Genomic DNA, 22,099 nt, shown 5'->3' with positions numbered 1-22,099 from the left:
CCAGTAGTTAAGGCACTTGACAGAACTTATACGTGCAGTAAAGGATCTCTGTACACTCTCTAGATCTGCGATTTCACTTGCTTTGAATGGAGATGTTAATGTACAGCAGTATTCCAGCCTAGAGAGAACAAGTGATTTGAAAAAGATCATCATGGGCTTGGCATCTCTCGTTTTGAAAGTTCTCATTATCCATCCTATCATTTTCTTTGCACGTGCGATTGTGGCACTGTTGTGATCCTTGAAAGTGAGATCCTCAGACATTACTACTCCCAGGTCCCTTACATTATTTTTCCGCTCTATTGTATGGCCGGAGTCAGTAGTATACTCTGTTCTTGTTATTATCTCCTCCAGTTTTCCATAACGGAGTAGTTGGAATTTGTCCTCATTGAACATCATATTGTTTACCGTTGCCCACTGGAAAACTTTGTTTATATCTTCTTGGAGGTTAACCGTGTCCTCAGCAGATGACAGCCTCATGCAGATCCTAGTATCATCCGCAAAGGATGATACGGTGCTGTGGTGTATATCTCTGTTTATGTCTGATATGAGGATAAGGAATAAGATGGGGGCGAGTACTGTGCCTTGTGGAACAGAGCTCTTCACTATGGCAGCCTCCGATTTAACTCTGTTGACCACTACTCTTTGTGTTCGATTTGTTAGGAAGTTGAAGATCCATCTCCCCACTTTCCCAGTTATTCCTTTAGCACGTATTTTATGGGCTATTACGCCATGATCGCATTTGTCAAATGCTTTTGCAAAGTCTGTGTATATTACATCTGCATTCTGATTTTCTTCCAGTGCATCCAAGGCCATGTCATAGTGATCCAGTAGTTGTGAGAGGCAGGAGCGACCTGCCCTGAACCCATGTTGCCCTGGATTGTGCAGATTTTGGGAATCCAGGTGATTTGCAATGTCCTCAGTCACATTTGATTTCTTTGTCCAGGCCACACAAGTTGATTACAAATATCAGTGCTGTCAGAGCTGACCCATGGAGCATGCTGCTTGTGAGACAGTGTTTCTATTCTAACTGTACTCTAGTAACTTCTGTAATATCCACACTATTCTAGCATTCCCTACGTATACTCTACTGACATCTCCAGCACTCCTTCTCTTAACATCTCCAGCACCAGTTCTCTTAACATTTCCAGCACCCCTTCTTCTAAACATCTCCAGGACCCCTTCTAACACCTCCAGCACCCCTTCTTCTAACTCTCCAGCACCTCTTCTAACATCTTCGGCACCCCTTCTCCTAACATCTCCAGCACCCTTTCTCCTAACAACTACCACCTCCACTCTCATAACATATTCCCTACATTCTCCACACCCCCACCCTTGTAGCATCCCCCCTCCTCCTCATTCAACACATCCCCCAGCACCGCCTTCAACTATGGTAGTGACCTGACGTGACCTGCGTCCCAGAGGTCTGATGTGTTAATTGGAGTACAGCGACTTGTGTTTGTGTGTTGTTCAGGTTCGGCGGCTCACTGCCGGCATCCTGGCTGGCTGTCTGCACCACCAGGCGGTCAACTGGCTGTCTGCACCACCAGGCGGTCAACTGACTGTCTGCACCACCAGGCGGTCAACTGGCTGTCTGCACTGCAAGGCGGCCAGCTGGCTGTCTGCACCACCAGCTGGTCAACTAGCTGTCTGCACCACCAGGCGGCCCCATATATATATTTTTTTATTAACACATTGGCCATTTCCCACCTAGGCAGGGTGGACTGAAAAAGAAAAAAACTTTCATCATTCGCTCCATCACTGTCTTGCCAGAGGCTTGCTTACACTACAGTTATAAAACTACAACACTAACACCCCTCCTTCAGTGCTGGCACTGTGCTTCCCATCTCCAGGAATCAATATATATATATATATATATATATATATATATATATATATATATATATATATATATATATATATATATATTTATACATATATATATATATATTTATATATGTCGTGCCGAATAGGCAGAACTTGCGATCTTGGCTTAAATAGCAACGCTCATCTTGCCATATAGGACAAGCGAAAATTTGTGTATGCAATAATTTCGCCAAAATCATTCTGAACCTAACGAAAAAAAATATATTTCGTTGTGTTTCTTTATTATTAAATTATTGTAAACTTATATAAAATATATTTCGTTGGGTTAGGCTAAAATAAATTGTTCTTGTTATAATAAGGTTAGGTAAGTTTTCTAAGATTCTTTTGGTGCAAAATTAAAAAATTTTAAATCAATATTAATGAAAAATATATATCTTTAAACGTATAAGATAAAATTTTAGAAAGGACTTAATTTTAAATGAGTTCTTGCTAATTGACCAGTTTTACATATTAGGCACGACATATATATATATATATATATATATATATATATATATATATATATATATATATATATATATATATATATATATATATATATATATATATATATAAGGTAATGCGTCGTGATGTCAAGTGATGCTTCGTGATTTCAGGTTATGCGTCGTGATGTCAGGTTATGCGTCGTTGGGGTGTAAGTGGGTGATGTTGGGGATTAGTGAGATATTAGAGACTAGGGAGGTCCGTAATGTCTACAGAACAATCCATTTCTCCCGTGTGTGGGATGGGTTGTCTTGAGAGACGGTAATTTCCAGGTAGTAGCAGTAACTCCAGCTCTGATGGCCACCTTCAAAATTACCTCTCCATTTCTTCCACTGTCTCCAGTATACGAGTCACCTCTATATTTGACTGAATTATTATTATTATTATTATAAAAAAGAAGCGCTAAGCCACAAGGGCTATACAGCATATTTGACTGAAGAAACCTCTAACATAGGCGAAAACGTTCTGCAATAAAGATTCCTAAGTACTGCACTTATGTCTTGTTGATCAACCTGTCGATATTGTCTACGATTATTGCAATAAAACTGCAGCTCTAAGGAAACCTTTGAAGCTTCAGTAACAGATTACCTTTTGGTGCAGAGGTCCCCATCCTGCTGCCCTGCTAGGTAGTGAATGCGGCCCTCACATGAAATTATGAATTCACTTCTATATAGTAGGTTCCACACTGCACAATGTCAACAAAACCGTGTAGCCCTCACCACACAATACATCATGAAATGTAACACACTTGTGTAAGAAGGTTGAACACCATTGCTGTGAATAATGGAATACTTAACGATACCCTTATTGCCTTACTGAAATCTCCCAGCTTATAGTGACAGATTTCTGCACTATATAACCCATCCCGTGTGATGGAATACGACAGGACAAAAGAAGCTAGGCTTTGTACCCACTATGCAACTATCATATAGAATAGGATTGCCTGAAGAAGAGAGACTTTTATTTATGACATTCCAGGTGAGTTAGGGCGAGAGGATGAAGGATGACTAAATCAGGCTATACTAAACGTATTAAAATCTTTCACTAAGATATAGGATGAATTACGATCAAACGTATGATGCTGTGTATCTGGAATTTATTGAGGCCGTGAGCAAAGTATCACAGATATAAATCTGGATGTGTTCCTGTTAACCCTTTTGGGGGCCTAGTTCCTGGGCCTTATGTTCATCCAAACGCTCTTGCAATACCATCCACAGTGTGGAAAATACTGTATATATTTTCCAGAAATACAGTAGTTATATGTAAATAGATGACCATACTGTATTTAATAAAATTTGTTATCGAAAACGGGAAGCTGCGCCTGCGCAGGATACTCGCCATTTTGTTTGAATTGGACACTAACGGTAGTGTATAATGGGAAGAATTTTTCGTACTCTAGAGGTTAAAACTGGGTTGACACCTCTTAAATAGAAGGCGAAATTGTTGGATGTGCATTCCTGCATAACTTGAGATATCAGGCGACTGGACAAGACAGCTCCAGGAACCTCAGATAAGTCTGTTATGTTTAACTCTGGCCAGTGCTATTTTCAGTGATAGACAGTGAGGTTTTCTGAGTATGATACACATTAATCTCCAGTCAAATTGGTGAGTGTTATGTTTAAGATGTGCTGTATAGTCCTTGTGGCTTAGCGCTTCTTTTTGATTAGAATAATAATAATATGTTTAAGATATATTCTCTTTCTGGTGTATAAATGTGTGTATATATATATGTATATATATATGTATATATATATATATATATATATATATATATATATATATATATATATATATATATATATATATATATATATATATATATATATATATATATATATATATATATATATATATATATATATATATATATATATATATATATGTATATATATATATATATATATGTCATCCGAATACGTAAAACTGGTCAATTAGCAAGAACTCATTTAAAATTAAGTCAATTCCGAAATTTTCTCTTATACGTTTAAATATATATTTTTTTCATTAATGTTAATTTAAAAAATTTTAATTTTGCACCAAAAGAATCTTAGAAAACTTACCTAACCTTATTATAACAAGAACAATTTATTTTAGCCTAACCCAACTAAATATAATTTAGATTTGTTTACAATAATTTAATACTAAACAAACACAGCGAAATATATTTTTTTCGTTAGGTTCAGAATGATTTTAGCGAAATTATTGCATACACAAATTTTCACTTGTCCTATATGGCAAGATGAGCGTTGCTGTTTAAGCCAAGATCGCAAGTTCTGCCTATTCGGCACGACATATATATATATATATATATATATATATATATATATATATATATATATATATATATATATATATATATATATATATATATATATATATATATATATATATAATCATTTATTATTTTTAATATACAGTTCACAAATTTATATATTTACTAGAATTCCTCGTGATGTATCTTTTATTTATAATTAATAGGTCCAGAGCAACTTGTGGATATGACAGTGGTAGGTATCGAAGGGGGACATTTTTTGCGACCTAGGTGTCCCAAATTCCTACTTGTCTAACTGATAAATAATAATTATCTTTGTTCATTTACTGTTATATACATAATGATACATTCAGATAAATGCAATTTTCCACACACAGGATGGATACGGATACTGCTACTTCGGCAGCAATTCTAACTTACACATGTGGAAGATGCCCATTACTACTGCCTCTCTTCACTCCCATGTCTCTCTTGTGCCACTAAACTACTCTCCCTACTTTTTACTATATTTTTTCTACTGTCATTTCCACTTTTTTCTGTCATACTTGGTCCTGTCCTTATCCCCTCGCCTATATATACTGGCTCCCTCACTCTTGAGTTAGTGAGACTTTGTATATGGTTTAAGGTGGTTTGATTCGTTATCGTTAAGCTTCTCTCTCATGTACAGGTAATTTGTGTGTAGTTATTTATCTAACGGGATATAGACGTAGCGTTATCAGCTTGATCCCAGCAATGAGCAAATTATTGATCAATCTGGGATACATTTGAACTCACCTTCATGGCTGTAACTTGAAAAACAAAATGAGCCAAAACCTAGCCTTGTAAGGAGTCGTTTTTGCTTAGCAATTTTAATTACGTTCTTCAGTAAGGTATTGAGGCTGTGGACCATGATGACAGTACTGTGCTCTTTATTTGAACCGATATAAGGAGTGTATGTAACACTTAGGTGCTACACTTAGGTGTTACATCAGTCTTCAAGGACCCAAATGGAAATAAGTCATTTTGTCCGACTTTTTGGGGGTTAATCTAGGTAATTTACACATGTACTATGTATGATAATTTGTGTAACTATTTATGTGTACCTGTACCTAAATAAACTTATTTATTAGACACCTAAGTCTTACACCAGACTTAGGTGTCTTTACTGATAAAAAAGTTACGTCAATAAAGACACTTGAGAATTATACATGTGTCTTACTCATCAACTTATCTGTAGTATATATCATTTATGTTATAATTTTTCTGAACTTTGGAAGAAAGTGACAACACGAATACTGAGCGAATTATACCGGAGACCGTGGAAGACGTGCAGAACTTTGAGGTAATCAGTCCCTCAGCCTTGAAAAGACGTGTTGAACAGTCGTGGGCTTCCTCTGTTCATAGTCTGCATTGGAATAAAGAATAAATTACAAGCACTCAAAAGTTAGCCACTAAATGAATTTCGAGTAGTCCATCAGACAGCTACACGATGTTATAATTATTATTATTATTATTTCTACAAGTAAATGATACTTATACAGGTCTAGCAGACATATGTGACATACTACTATATAGAAAGTCGCTTGTTATGCAGAGTATTTCTGGCAAATTAGGTTAATTTTGTCCCCAGGATGCGACCCACACCAGTCATCTCACACCCAGGTACCTATTTTACTGATGGGTGAACACTGGACAACACGCCCTAATGTTTCCATCCGTACCGGAGATCGAACCACGGACACTCAATGTGAGCTGAGTGCGCTAACAACCAAGCTTACGTTTTTAATGTTGTAGCCGAATGAGTGGCAGATGTTCAGTGTAGATGACTGTTACAGAGAAAAACAACTCATTGGTAAATATAAACTAAATATTAAACAATGGAATCACGCTGTGTAAAGCAGCCATGTTGATAATGATATAAATATCGACAAGTCGATGATGAAAACACATGGCCAACAGTTAGGTATCTTTATTAATGAAACGTTTCGCCTACACAGTAGGCGTCTTCAGTCAGATACAGCAGGTGTAGTAGTGAAATGAAGATGATGTAACTAGTCCATCAACCTTGGAGGAATAGTATTAGAGGTGGTCAGTCCCTCAGCCAGGAGAAGAGTTCAACTCCATGATCTGGAATGATGTGAAAATAATGGACCATTAATGATTATTGACTTGTAATATATGCTATACTCGCTCAATTTTTATAATTTTTATGAAGCTTACTGTTTTAATGCACTTTTATGTTTTTCTTAAAATATTCCTTTAAGAAGAAAGAGTATCAATAAGTATAAGAAAAACATCAAGAAGTAAGAAGCAATATCAAGAAGTATAAGTAAGAAAAAGCAAAAGATAGAGAAAATTGTTTAAAAATATATAAAAAATTGCATCAGATGCAAACAGCATGTAAACAGGACACGAATGCTGCACTAAGACGTTTATTATAGAAACGTTTCGCTCACTGGGAGTTTTGTCAAGATTTGATCTTATGTATGTACTTATTGTTCTCAACAGTGTTATACTATATATATATATATATATATATATATATATATATATATATATATATATATATATATATATATATATATATATATATATATATTATGTCTGTACAAGATATGCTCTCAATAAAATACATAAAAAAAAATCCCAGTAAGCGAAGCTTATCCTAGTGCAGTTCTTGTCTTATTTGCTGGGCGCACAATAACTGGCTTATCAGACATTTTTTTGCTACGAGGATACAATAAATGCATAATACCGTGACTGGAACAATACACAAATAACCCTCACATGGGAGAGAGGGAGAGAGAAGCTTACGACGACGTTTCGGTCCGACTAGGACCATTTACAAAGTCACACTGGGAATCTAGAAAGACGCATAATTATGAGGATACAGAGGTAAGAAGGCAGTAAATGTCGACAACGTAAGGACACACGTGTCTTTTTCCCCTCTGCGATAGAGGACGTGATCGTATTAGCTTGTATCTCCTCTTTTCTGCAACGTTGCAAGCTCCTGATGATGTGTTGATTGCAAGACGAAAGGCCTAGAGCTATTACTCAACTCCCCCCGTGGTTGTTTTGCATATAAAGAACGTATATATAAAGTGGTGAACATATTTAAGACGGAACTTTGTACCAATGGATTCAAACTAGATAAATTTAGAGGATAAAGGAATCACCGACTCTAGAGTTCTAGGTGAGCTGACCAGTCTGTCACAGCATCACTGAATGAAATTGTAAGCTTAGCTTTCAAAAATATGTTAGGCAAGTTCTTTACTTGGAGTAGGTGCGAGAGAGTGGAATCACTGTAGAATAGTCCAGTAGGCCGGTTACATTATTATTATTACAGTAATAATTAAGGGGGAAGCGCTAAACCCGTAGGATTATACAGCGCCTGTGGAGGGGGTATGGAAGGTATTCAGACTTAATTCAGGGAACTGGAGCACAGATCCAATTCCCTAGATCAAGAGCCCCTCACCAGCATCAAGGAACCTTCCTTGAGGGGTAGGCCGGTTACATAGGTCTTATATTGTTGTGTTATGCGACGTAAGGTCAGGTTATGCGACGTAAAGTCAGGTTATGCGGCGTTAAGTCAGGTTATGCTGCCTAATGTGAAATGATGCGGTCAAGGTATGCGGCGTGATTGCTATGAAAACGCTTTTAAACGCAATGCTTTTAAATTTGTCAGTTAAAAGCCTCTTATTATCAATAAGAAATGCAGTTACATTCTTACGAGACTGAGAAAGTCACCTTATTGTGTATTATGTTCACTTGAACAGAGTCAAAATAAGAACTACTCGTCGCTAAAAAGACTTCCCAGACCTTGTTGGGTGCATTGGCTTAATTAAGCCGGTAGGAGACTTGGACCTGCCTCGCATGGGCCGGTAGGCCTGTTGCAGTGTTCCTTCGTTCTTATGTTCTTATGTTCTTGTAATATACCATGGCTGCAGGGAAGCTTAGTATCTTTCTCCCCACCCGTACTCGTAGCTGGATTTATTTCCATACCTTAGTTGTAAGACATAGGTGTGTTAATGCGACACAATATGCAGGGAAGTAAATAATGAGACTGAATGTTCCAGGAATGTAGTTCATGGAGCAACTTGCAATATGAACAGACTGGCTGATTTTGTAGGCTTAGGCTTGATTACAAGTATTTCTGACAGTTTTAGTAGCCAGGTTTAGGCTTGATTACAAGTATTTCTGACAGTTTTAGTAGCCAGGCTTAGGCTTGGTTACAAGTATTTCTGACAGTTTTAGTAGCCAGGTTTAGGCTTGATTACAAGTATTTCTGACAGTTTTAGTAGCCAGGCTTAGGCTTGGTTACAAGTACCTCTGACAGTTTGGCAGACACAAAGATGATCAAACCACATACAAAGTATGTGGTCAGCCCTCTGGTCACTATCTTGAACATTATGCGCTAATTGTCCACTTACAAAAGACTATTGAGATAGCATAATAACCTATGTGATATGTCAAGATATCTTATTGATGAAAATAAGATGCCAGACTTTAAGCAGATATCCTAAATTTGCTTAGAACAGATAAGCCAACTGTGGATATAAATCCAGATGTACTCCTGTAAACCCTTTTGGGGACTAGTTCCCAGGCTTTCTTTGTATCTATATAAACTTGTGCTATGGTTCACGGGATGGATATGGGGTGCACAATAAACTGTCCGCTACCATCCACAGGATACATATGTGGTGCACAGTAAAATAGCCACTACCATCCACAGGATGGATATGAGATGCACAATAAACTAGTCAGTTCGGCAGCAAAATCTAAAATACGTAAATAAACCTTGCAACTAGCTATTAGTCATTTCTATATCCCTGAGGTTGTTCTCTCTCTTTCACATCAGACCTAATTGCCTGCCACTCCCCAGGAGCCGTACGGGTTTAGAGCATCTCCGTGAATAGAATAAGACACATGTGTAACACTTGGGTATGTTTATCGATGAATAAGACACAAGTGCAGCACTAGGGTGTCTTTATTAGACACATGTGTAACATTTGGGTGTCTTGTGTATCGTGTTCCCACGATACGCAAGATACAGCCCTTCACCCACACCTGACAACCCTTCACCCACACCTGACAACCCTTCACCCACACCTGACAGCCCTTCACCCACACCTGACAACCCTTCACCCACACCTGACAGCCCTTCACCCACACCTGACAACCCTTCACCCACACCTGACAGCCCTTCACCCACACCTGACAACCCTTCACCCACACCTGACAGCCCTTCACCCACACCTGACAGCACTTCACCCACACCTGACAACCCTTCACCAACACCTGACAGCACTTCACCCACACCTAACAACCCTTCACCCACACCTGACAGCCCTTCACCCACACCTGACAGCACTTCACCCACACCTGACAACCCTTCACCAACACCTGACAGCCCTTCACCCACACCTGACAGCCCTTCACCCACACCTGACAGCACTTCACCCACACCTGACAACCCTTCACCAACACCTGACAGCACTTCACCCACACCTGACAACCTTTCACCAACACCTGACAGCCCTTCACCCACACCTGACAGCCCTTCACCCACACCTGACAGCACTTCACACCACACCTCACCCACACCAGACACCCCTTCACCAACACCTGACAGCCCTTCACCCACACCTGACAGCCCTTCACCCACACCTGACAGCACTTCACCCACACCTGACAACCCTTCACCAACACCTGACAGCACTTCACCCACACCTGACAACCCTTCACCCACACCTGACAGCCCTTCACCCACACCTGACAGCCCTTCACCCACACCTGACAGCCCTTCACCCACACCTGACAACCCTTCACCCACACCTGACAGCCCTTCACCCACACCTGACAGCCCTTCACCCACACCTGACAACCCTTCACCCACACCAGACAGCCCTTCACCCAAACCTAACAGCCCTTCGCCCACACCTGCAGTTGAAACGCACGAAAAACTATGAGAGCAAAACGTTGCTCCATAACAAGAGTCTTGCACTGTGGGCGAGAGCGGCGCTAACGAGTACTGATCTTGCGCAAACTGCGGCCCATTGGAGCACCCATGATAATTTTGACACTTGCGTCGCAACCCACGCTGGTTCTTTTGAGGCTGCGGCCTTGCCCACCTCACCCCAGAAACAACCCCTGCCCCTACACCCCCTTACCCTAGCTACTAGTCAGGTGAAGGAGGTTTGTAATGGGTCGACACTCTGGTGTGGGTAGCCTACTTGTCGCTCGCTGCTCGCTCCGCCATCATAAATGCATTTTTTTTTTTTGCTCTGTTAGGTATTGAGTTTTTTTGTGTGGTGTTTTGTATGGCTGTATTGTGTTTGTATACGTTTGTGTTGTGTTTGTGTATGGGTGTATTGTTTGTGTGGTATTTGTGAATGTGTGTATTGTGTTGGTGTGGTGTCTGTGTATGTGTATTGTGTTTGTGTATGTGTACTGTGTTTGTATATGTGTATTGTGTTTGTGTATGTGTGTATTGTGTTTGGGGCTTGGGAACGTCTGTATTGTCTGTGTACTTCTATATTGTGTGCACGTCTATACTGTGTGTACGTCTATACTGTGTTTGTGTACGTCTCTGTGATGTTATGAAAATTCTTACTGTTTATGAGATTTATAGGAACAGGAGAGGAGGAATACTGCAGTAGGCCTACTTACCCATGCTAGGCAGGTCCAGCTCACACTCATGTACCAGTCCAACCTCCTTTTCCAAAGCTATCCAGACTTTTTGCCTCCATGATGCTGCCTGGGAGTTTCTTCCACTCATCTACAACTCAATTGCCTAACCAGCACTTTCCAATATCCTTTCTCAACCTAAATATCTCCAACTTGAACCCATTGCAGCGAGTCCTGTTTTGGTTAAATATTTTCAACACGTTATTTATATTGTAGATGAATGGTTCACAGAACCGACACGTTGATAAATTAGACACATGCGCAACTCTTGGGTATCTTTATTAAGGAAACGTTTCGCCACACAGTGGCTTCATCAGACCATACACAGGAGAAGCTTGAAGAACAGGAGGAGAATGAGGTAATCAGTCCCTCAACCTTGAGTCGATGTGGTTAGTCCATCAATCTTGAATAGAATACGGCATGTGAGCGGAGAAGGAGCTTATAAACCGTAGGCAGGAGGAGCAGCAGTCGTAGGTGGTGCCACATTTGCCCAATGTGGAAGTAGGTCGTGCCCAAGGGTTAGGCAAGCGAAGAATTCCCAAGTATTAAGATCCCAAGAAGTTGCAGTGTCTGACAGGATTGTAGATGAATGGTTCACAGAACCGACACGTTGATAAATTAGACACATGTGCAACTCTTGGGTATCTTTATTAAGGAAACGTTTCGCCACACAGTGGCTTCATCAGTCCATACACAGGAGAAGTTTGAAGAACAGGAGGAGAATGAGGTAATCAGTCCCTCAACTGCAACTTCTTGGGATCTTAATACCTGGGAATTCTTCGCTTGCCTAACCCTTGGGCACGACCTACTTCCACAGTGAACAAATGTGACACCACCTACGACTGCTGCACCTCTCCTGCCTACGGTTTATAAGCTCCTTCTCCGCACTTATGCCGTATTCTATTCAAGATTGATGGACTAACCACATCGACTCAAGGTTGAGGGACTGATTACCTCATTCTCCTCCTGTTCTTCAAGCTTCTCCTGTGTATGGACTGATGAAGCCACTGTGTGGCGAAACGTTTCCTTAATAAAGATACCCAAGAGTTGCACATGTGTCTAATTTATCAACGTTATTTATATTCCCGTTGATCGTATCTACTTGGACCTCCTCCTCTTTTCTGCAACTTTGCAAGCTCCTGATGCTGTGTTGATTGCAACACGAAAGGCCTAGAGCTATCATTGAACTCCTCCTCCTCCCCATCGTTGTTGCTTTGCTTCCCCTTTTATTTTTTTGTTTTCAATCTGTACACTTCAGTCCTGTCCTCGTATGAAAGGTTTCTAATACATAGATTCAACTGTAGGCTTTCCGGCGCAGTTATGCCTATCATGTAATATGGAGACCAGAACTAAACAGCACAGTCTTAAATGAGGCCTACCCAAAGATATATATAACGTTGAAGTATAACCTGAGGACTTCTCTTATTTATAATTCTTGATGTGAAGTCAAGAGTGCTATTAACTTTATTCCGAACACTTGCGCTCTGTTGTCGCAGCTTTCAATTACTGCTAACTAAAGCGACTAACTTTTCCACATGCAGTTTGATTGAGACCCAAGTTATATAGTTTACAAATGACTTAGTTATTTTCTTTTCCCAGGATTCGAGCCTTGCATTTTGAAAAATAGACACAAATGCAGTATATTGTCATCCTTTATTGACAACGTTTCGCCCACACAGTGGGCTTTATGAAGACACAAACAGATCTCTGTAGATGAATGGTTCAGAGAGCCGACATGTTGATAAATTAGACACATGTGCAACTCTTGGGTATCTTTATTGAGGAAACGTTTCGCCACACAGTGGCTTCATCAGTCCATCAATCTTGAATAGAATATTCTATTCTATTCAAGATTGATATACTGAACATATCGACTCAAGGTTGAGGGACTGATTACCTCATTCTCCTCCTGTTCTTCAAGCTTCTCCTACGTATGGACTGATGAAGCCACTGTGTGGCGAAACGTTTCCTCAATAAAGATACCCAAGAGTTGCACATGTGTCTAATTTATCACAAACAGATCTAGCTGGGGAAGAATTACGTGAGTATATATAGCGTGGAGAGTCAGGTGGAGAATGTTGGGTAGGTTATATTTGAGACGGACCTACATGGAATGTTTGAGGTAATGAATCTCTCCAGGCTGAGGGACTGCTTACCTCAAACTCCTTCTGATTTTCAGTCATTCTTCTCTGCACTGGGCTGAGGAAGCCAATGGTTGGCAAAACGTTTCCAGAATAAAGCTACTCGAGTGTTGCATAGGTGTCTAATCATTCACCATCCTCACGTCTCCCCATCTTCTCGGACTCTCACTTGTAATAATTTTGGTAGAATTACCGATAATATGCGCGATAAAAGGACACAAATGCAACAGCTGCGAGGTTTTAATTGTGATAATGTTTCGTAACGGGTTGACAAAGCCGCTGGAGAGCGAAACGTTGCACGATTAAACGCCGTGTTACCTACCAAACTGGGTTGCCTGTCCGTCAGCCGTGCCTCTATCTAATACCTAGAATATACATGGGGAGAGTTTCGCGGCCCTGTCTGTAACCAGGCCTCTTATCCCGTGTACTTAGTGACGATGCCGAGGAGATGTCTTGGAGGGGATGGGGGCTTCAGACCCCCTAGAATTTCTTCAGCTCCCCAATAAAAATAGCAATACTAATAGCGGTCTTCAAAATAAGTCTCGCAGCTGCGCTTATAGCCAGACAGCGAGCCCTAGGCACCCTTGTTATGGCAATTCTGCGCTGCTGCTATCTTCTTCAAGAATCTTCTGTTTAAGAGACTGTTAAGATAACTCTTAACTCTTTGGAAGATTGCTTAGGAAGTTTTTAAGTATTTATAAGACTGTTTTAAAGCTCTTAACTGTTTGGGAGACTGTTATGATGCGCTTAACTGTTTGGGGGACTGTTATGATGCGCTTAACTGTTTGGGAGACTGTTTCTGATCTTAATGACACGCCCACCCACCACCGCCCACGGTCACCCACTCATTGTACATATCACCACTGACTCACCCACTCTACATCAGTCTTGATGGACTGACCACATCGACTCAAGGTTGAGGGACTGATTACCTCATTCTTCTCCTGTTCTTCACGATTCTCCTTTGTATGGACTGATGAAGCCACTGTGTGGCGAAACGTTTCCTCAATAAAGATACCCAAGAGTTGCACATGTGTCTAATTTATCAACGTGTCGGTTCTCTGAACCATTTATCTACACTCTACATCAATCCATCCGATGGTCACGCATCCATCCACTAGCACCACCCACTGTCAGTGGTGCCACACTTGCAGCTCCTGGCATCAAGGAGCGACTCACAACCATAAGTACATGAGTTCGATTCCCAGGCATGTTTAATCGTTTTGTAGATGTGTTTATCAACATGTTTATCAACATGTTTAATCGCATGGGCAAGTCTCCTGACACATGTGGCTCATGTTCACCTAGCAGTAAGTAGGTACCTAGGGGCTAGTCGACTGTTCTGGGTGGCATCCAGAGGGTGGGAAGGGATAGTAGTATACCTTAGAATTAGACTTTGTAAATGAGCTGACGTAAGATAACAGCTAAGTCTGTAAAGATGATTTGTGTAATAAATTTAAAGCAAAGTCAGCACCACAACACTGACGTCAAACATTGTTTTCTTACTGTTGTGCATACATACACACACACACACACACACACACACACACACACACACACACACACACACACACACACACACACACACACACATACACACACACACACACACACGCACACACACACACACACACACACACACACACCACACACACACACACACACACACAAACACACACACACACTCACACACACACGTGTGCGTGTGAGTGTGGATCTCACATTTCAAGGACGTGTGAGCAGAGTGACGTCAAATACTGGTGTGTGTACAATTATTATCTATGCCACTTATTCTTATTTCCAATCTTCTCAGCTTGCTTCTATCCACTAAGGCTAGTCCCTAGAGAATCTTCAACGTCATGGTCATGTCTCCTCAGGACCTTTCGCCTCGACTTGTTAGTCTCAATTCATTTAGAGATGTCAACCAGTCTTGTTGCAAATCTTTGGATCATCTCAAGTTTCCTTACCAGCTTGACTAGGAGGTTACACACTGGTGCTCTGTACTCGGTAACTGTTCCAGCATGTATGCTCAAACTGTTCTCGTTATTGTGTTTTCATTATGGTGTTCTAATTATTGTGTTCTCGTTATTGTGTTCTCATTATTGTGTTCTCATTATTATGTTTTCATTATGTGTTCTAATTATTGTGTTCTCTTTATTGTGTTCTAATTATTGTGTTCTCGTTATTGTGTTCTCATTATTGTGTTTTCATTATTGTTCTCGTTATTGTGTTCTCATTATTATGTTCTCGTTATTGTGTTCTCATTATTATGTTCTCATTATTGTGTTCTCACTACTGTGTTCTCGTTATTGTGACTCACATATGCTGTTAACTTCCAGCTCTGCCCTTGTGTACCTGTGACTTGCCTCAGACTTTCCCTGGTCACCTTATTAATTCTTCTCGGTATTTTGTATGTCTTAATCATGTCAAGTCTGGTCCTTCTTTAATGTCGTCAGGTTTAGTTCATCTAAGCTTTCATAGCTCATCTAAGCTTTCATAGCTTATCTAAGCTTTCATAGCTCATACTTCAGCTCTAGGATTAGCTTTATAACAAATTTTTGTATTTTTTTCCCCAGTTTCTTGATGCAGGATTTTAGGATGTTCCATACTGGCGCTGCAGGCTCCTGGATGGGCCTGACATATGACGTGAAGAAGGTTGTGATTGTCTCCCTGTTGATGTTCCTGGAAGTTGTTGATGTTCCTACACGTTTACTGTTGCGGTTATTAGGTTGATGTGTGTCTCAGGTGACATGCTCGGCATTATGCTCACCCCGAGGTCCTTCTCTTTTAAGAAGATTTGGAGCCTTTGTTTGCTTAGCCTGTACTCTGTTTCCGGTCGTTTTGGCCCTTCCCCGACATTTGTACGTTTTCATTTGCTGGGGTTAAGTTCTAACAGCCACTTGTTAGACCAGTGTTGCAGCTTGTCCAGTTAGTGTTATGTCATCAGTGAACAGTGACATCTCTAAATCTGTTTCCTCTGTCATGGTGTTTACATTCACAAGAAACAGTTCTGGTTCAAGTACTGACCCTTGTGGAACCCCGCTCGTCACACTTGCCCATTCTGTGTGTGTGTTGACCAGGGCCCAGAGGGAGCAGCTCTCCCCAAGGCTGCCACATTCACACCTCTTAGATATCATCACCGCATCCCTCTCTTCCTCCTCCTCCTCTTCCTCCTTCTCCTCTTCCTCCTCCTCCTCTTCCTCCTCCTCCTCCTCCTCCACTTCCTGGACTTCCGCACCCATCTTACCTAGAACTGGGAAGAGCTTCATTAAATTTGCCGGAGTTACGTATCCAGCTGGTCACATGTGCACCAGCTGGTCACATATGCACCAGCTGGCCCTGAGCCTCACAAGTGTGCTAGTACAGGCTACTTCCATCTCCTTGGACCAAGAGCCCATCTCTAGCATCAACACACTCCCCTCGTCACTGAAGGGAAAACCCATATCTAGTTAAGGCAAAAAGAAAATTAACAATTCACAATAATCCGCACGTAGGAGAGAGAAACTTACCAAGACGTTTCGCTCCGAAACCTAGTTTCCTCTCCCATTTCCGGGTTATTTGTGTACTGTTCCAGCTATGGCATTGTGCCTTTTTTTTTTTTTTGTTCTTCAAAATGTTCCAGATTTGCTAAAAAAAATTTCTTGGGGAGCAAAGGAACGTTAACTGAGTTATCTTCGACTCGCTTACCGTCCTTACCTCAGTCGTCGTGTGGTCCCTGAGAGTTTAGCGCTTCCCTGTCAACGCACAGGTAGAGTGAACACTGCAAGCGTTCACACGGGATGCGACGTTATCGAACATACAACCACGGAACAGAGTGAGAGCATTGTGTTCCTACAGTGTTAGGTTGCTGCACACAGTGTTAGGTTGCTGCACACAGTGTTAGGTTGCTGCACACAGTGTTAGGTTGCTACACACAGTGTTAGGTTGCTACACAGTGTTAGGTTGCTGCACACAGTGTTAGGGTGCTGCACACAGTGTTAGGTTGCTGCACACAGTGTTAGGCTGCTGCACACAGTGTTAGGTTGCTGCACACAGTGTTAGGCTGCTGCACACAGTGTTAGGCTGCTGCACACAGTGTTAGGTTGCTGCACACAGTGTTAGGCTGCTGCACAGTGTTAGGCTGCTGCACACAGTGTTAGGTTGCTGCACACAGTGTTAGGTTGCTGCACACAGTGTTAGGTTGCTGCACACAGTGTTAGGCTGCTGCACACAGTGTTAGGTTGCTGCACACAGTGTTAGGTTGCTGCACACAGTGTTAGGCTGCTGCACACAGTGTTAGGTTGCTGCACACAGTGTTAGGTTGCTGCACACAGTGTTAGGCTGCTGCACACAGTGTTAGGTTGCTGCACACAGTGTTAGGCTGCTGCACACAGTGTTAGGTTGCTGCACACAGTGTTAGGTTGCTGCACACAGTGTTAGGCTGCTGCACACAGTGTTAGGCTGCTGCACACAGTGTTAGGTTGCTGCACACAGTGTTAGGCTGCTGCACACAGTGTTAGGCTGCTGCACACAGTGTTAGGTTGCTGCACACAGTGTTAGGCTGCTGCACATAGTGTTAGGTTGCTGCACACAGTGTTAGGTTGCTGCACACAGTGTTAGGTTGCTGCACACAGTGTTAGGTTGCTGCACACAGTGTTAGGCTGCTGCACACAGTGTTAGGTTGCTGCACACAGTGTTAGGTTGCTGCACACAGTGTTAGGTTGCTGCACACAGTGTTAGGTTGCTACACACAGTGTTAGGTTGCTGCACACAGTGTTAGGTTGCTGCACACAGTGTTAGGTTGCTACACAGCGTTAGGTTGCTGCACACAGTGTTAGGTTGCTACACAGTGTTAGGTTGCTACACAGTGTTAGGTTGCTACACAGTGTTAGGTTGCTACACAGTGTTAGGTTGCTGCACACAGTGTTAGGCTGCTGCACACAGTGTTAGGTTGCTGCACACAGTGTTAGGTTGCTGCACACAGTGTTAGGCTGCTGCACACAGTGTTAGGTTGCTGCACACAGTGTTAGGCTGCTGCACACAGTGTTAGGTTGCTGCACACAGTGTTAGGTTGCTGCACAAAGTGTTAGGCTGCTGCACACAGTGTTAGGCTGCTGCACACAGTGTTAGGTTGCTGCACACAGTGTTAGGCTGCTGCACACAGTGTTAGGCTGCTGCACACAGTGTTAGGTTGCTGCACACAGTGTTAGGCTGCTGCACAGTGTTAGGTTGCTGCACACAGTGTTAAGTTGCTACACACAGTGTTAGGTTGCTGCACACAGTGTTAGGTTAGGCTGCTGCACACAGTGTTAGGTTGCTGCACACAGTGTTAGCTGCACACAGCGTTAGGTTGCTACACACAGTGTTAGGTTGCTACACACAGTGTTAGGTTGCTGCACACAGTGTGAGGGTGCTACACACAGTGTTAGGTTGCTACACACACAGTGTTAGGTTGCTGCACACAGTGTTAGGTTTCTACACAGTGTTAGGTTGCTACACAGTGTTAGGTTGCTACACAGTGTTAGGTTGCTACACAGTGTTAGGTTGCTGCACACAGTGTTAGGTTGCTACACAGTGTTAGGTTGCTACACACAGTGTTAGGTTGCTACACACAGTGTTAGGTTGCTGCACACAGTGTTAGGTTGCTACACACAGTGTTAGGTTGCTACACACAGTGTTAGGTTGCTGCACACAGTGTTAGGTTGCTACACACAGTGTTAGGTTGCTGCACACAGTGTTAGGTTGCTACACACAGTGTTAGGTTGCTGCACACAGTGTTAGGTTGCTACACACAGTGTTAGGTTGCTGCACACAGTGTTAAGTTGCTACACACAGTGTTAGGTTGCTACACACACACTGTTAGGTTGCTACACACACAGTGTTAGGTTGCTACACACAGTGTTAGGTTGCTACACACACAGTGTTAGGTTGCTACACACACAGTGTTAGGTTGCTACACACACAGTGTTAGGTTGCTGCACACACAGTGTTAGGTTGCTACACACAGTGTTAGGTTGCTACACACAGTGTTAGGTTGCTACACACACAGTGTTAGGTTGCTACACACACAGTGTTAGGTTGCTACACACACACAGTGTTAGGTTGCTACACACACAGTGTTAAGTTGCTACACACACAGTGTTAGGTTGTTACACACACAGTGTTAGGTTGTTATACACACAGTGTTAGGTTGCTACACACAGTGTTATTTTGCTACACACAGTGTTAGGTTGCTACACACACAGTGTTAAGTTGCTACACACACAGTGTTAAGTTGCTACACACACAGTGTTAGGTTGCTACACACACAGTGTTAGGTTGCTACACACACAGTGTTAGGTTGCTACACACACAGTGTTAGCTTGCTACACACACAGTGTTAGGTTGCTGCACACACAGTGTTAGGTTGCTACACACACAGTGTTAGGTTGCTACACACACAGTGTTGGGTTGCTACACACACAGTGTTAGGTTGCTACACACACAGTGTTATTTTGCTACACACACAGTGTTAGGTTGCTACACACACAGTGTTAGGTTGCTACACACACACAGTGTTAGGTTGCTATACACACAGTGTTAGGTTGCTACACACAGTGTTAGGTTGCTACACACACAGTGTTAGGTTGCTACACACACAGTGTTAAGTTGCTACACACAGTGTTATTTTGCTACACACACAGTGTTAGGTTGCTACACACACAGTGTTAAGTTGCTACACACACAGTGTTAAGTTGCTACACACACAGTGTTAAGTTGCTACACACACAGTGTTAGGTTGCTACACACACAGTGTTAGGTTCCTACACACACAGTGTTAAGTTGCTACACACACAGTGTTAAATTGCTACACACACAGTGTTAGGTTGCTACACACACAGTGTTAGGTTGCTACACACACAGTGTTAGGTTGCTACACACACAGTGTTAGGTTGCTGCACACACAGTGTTAGGTTGCTACACACAGTGTTAGGTTGCTACACACAGTGTTAGGTTGCTACACACACAGTGTTAGGTTGCTACACACACAGTGTTAGGTTGCTACACACACACAGTGTTAGGTTGCTACACACACAGTGTTAAGTTGCTACACACACAGTGTTAGGTTGCTACACACACAGTGTTAGGTTGTTATACACACAGTGTTAGGTTGCTACACACAGTGTTATTTTGCTACACACAGTGTTAGGTTGCTACACACACAGTGTTAAGTTGCTACACACACAGTGTTAAGTTGCTACACACACAGTGTTAGGTTGCTGCACACACAGTGTTAGGTTGCTACACACACAGTGTTAGGTTGCTACACACACAGTGTTAGGTTGCTACACACACAGTGTTAGGTTGCTACACACACAGTGTTATTTTGCTACACACACAGTGTTAGGTTGCTACACACACAGTGTTAGGTTGCTACACACACACAGTGTTAGGTTGCTATACACACAGTGTTAGGTTGCTACACACAGTGTTAGGTTGCTACACACACAGTGTTAGGTTGCCACACACACAGTGTTAGGTTGCTACACACACAGTGTTAGGTTGCTACACACAGTGTTATTTTGCTACACACACAGTGTTAGGTTGCTACACACACAGTGTTAAGTTGCTACACACACAGTGTTAGGTTGCTACACACACAGTGTTAAGTTGCTACACACACAGTGTTAAGTTGCTACACACACAGTGTTAAGTTGCTACACACACAGTGTTAGGTTGCTACACACACAGTGTTAGGTTGCTACACACACAGTGTTAGGTTGCTACACACACAGTGTTAAGTTGCTACACACACAGTGTTAGGTTGCTACACACACAGTGTTAGGTTGCTACACACACAGTGTTAGGTTGCTACACACACAGTGTTAGGTTGCTACACACACTGTTATTTTGCTACACACACACAGTGTTAGGTTGCTACACACACACAGTGTTAGGTTGCTACACACACAGTGTTAGGTTGCTATACACACACAGTGTTAGGTTGCTACACACAGTGTTAGGTTGCTATACACACAGTGTTAGGTTGCTACACACACGGTGTTAGGTTGCTACACACACAGTGTTAGGTTGCTACACACACAGTGTTAGGTTGCTACACACACAGTGTTAGGTTGCTGCACACACAGTGTTAGGTTGCTACACACACAGTGTTAGGTTGCTACACACACGGTGTTAGTTTGCTACCAACAAGAGCAGATGCAGCCCTGCCAGCAGATTCCTGCGTAAATCCATCAGTATATATAACTAGTTAGATAATAATAATAATAATAATAATAATAATAATAATAATAATAATAATAATAATAATAATAATAATAATAATAATAATAATAATCTATTTGTATTGCGTGCAGCCAGCAGTAACAGCCTGGTTGATCAGACCCTGATCCACTATGAGGCCTGGTCACAAACCGGGCCACGGGGGCGTTGACTCCCGGAACTCTCGAGGTAAACAGGTACATGTACAAATTATACAGGACTAGTTGACATTAGTGACTTACTGTATAGAAAGCCAGTTGTTATGCAGAGCATTTCGGGCAAATTAGGTCAATTTTGTCCCCAGGATGTGACCCAAACCAGTCCACTAACACCCAGGTACCCATTTTACTGATAGGTGAACATGGACAGCAGGTGTCTTAAGGAAACACGTCCTAATGTTTCCACCCGTACC

General features: G+C 41.9%; 1 protein-coding gene across 2 annotated transcripts in view; it reads left to right on the top strand.

Annotated features, from left to right (window-relative positions):
• Nucleotides 1–5,258: 5,258 nt before the first annotated feature.
• The window catches only part of LOC128692987 (T-box transcription factor T-like), an 86,689-nt gene continuing 69,848 nt past the window's right edge, over nt 5,259–22,099 (top strand). The window contains exon 1 of one of the 2 annotated variants that reach the window (XM_053782406.2): nt 5,259–5,306. In XM_053782406.2, coding sequence (XP_053638381.1) covers nt 5,299–5,306 — 8 coding nt within the window. In that variant the 5' untranslated portion in view covers nt 5,259–5,298. Of the gene's footprint in view, nt 5,307–21,820; nt 21,877–22,099 lie in introns of those variants that run through there. The other variant, XM_053782407.2, reaches the window with a different exon arrangement.

Source organism: Cherax quadricarinatus, chromosome 38, assembly GCF_038502225.1.
Source record: "Cherax quadricarinatus isolate ZL_2023a chromosome 38, ASM3850222v1, whole genome shotgun sequence".
Taxonomy (NCBI): Eukaryota; Metazoa; Arthropoda; class Malacostraca; order Decapoda; family Parastacidae; genus Cherax; species Cherax quadricarinatus.
Note: the sequence above shows the minus strand (reverse complement) of the source record. Positions and strands in the feature narration are given on the sequence as shown.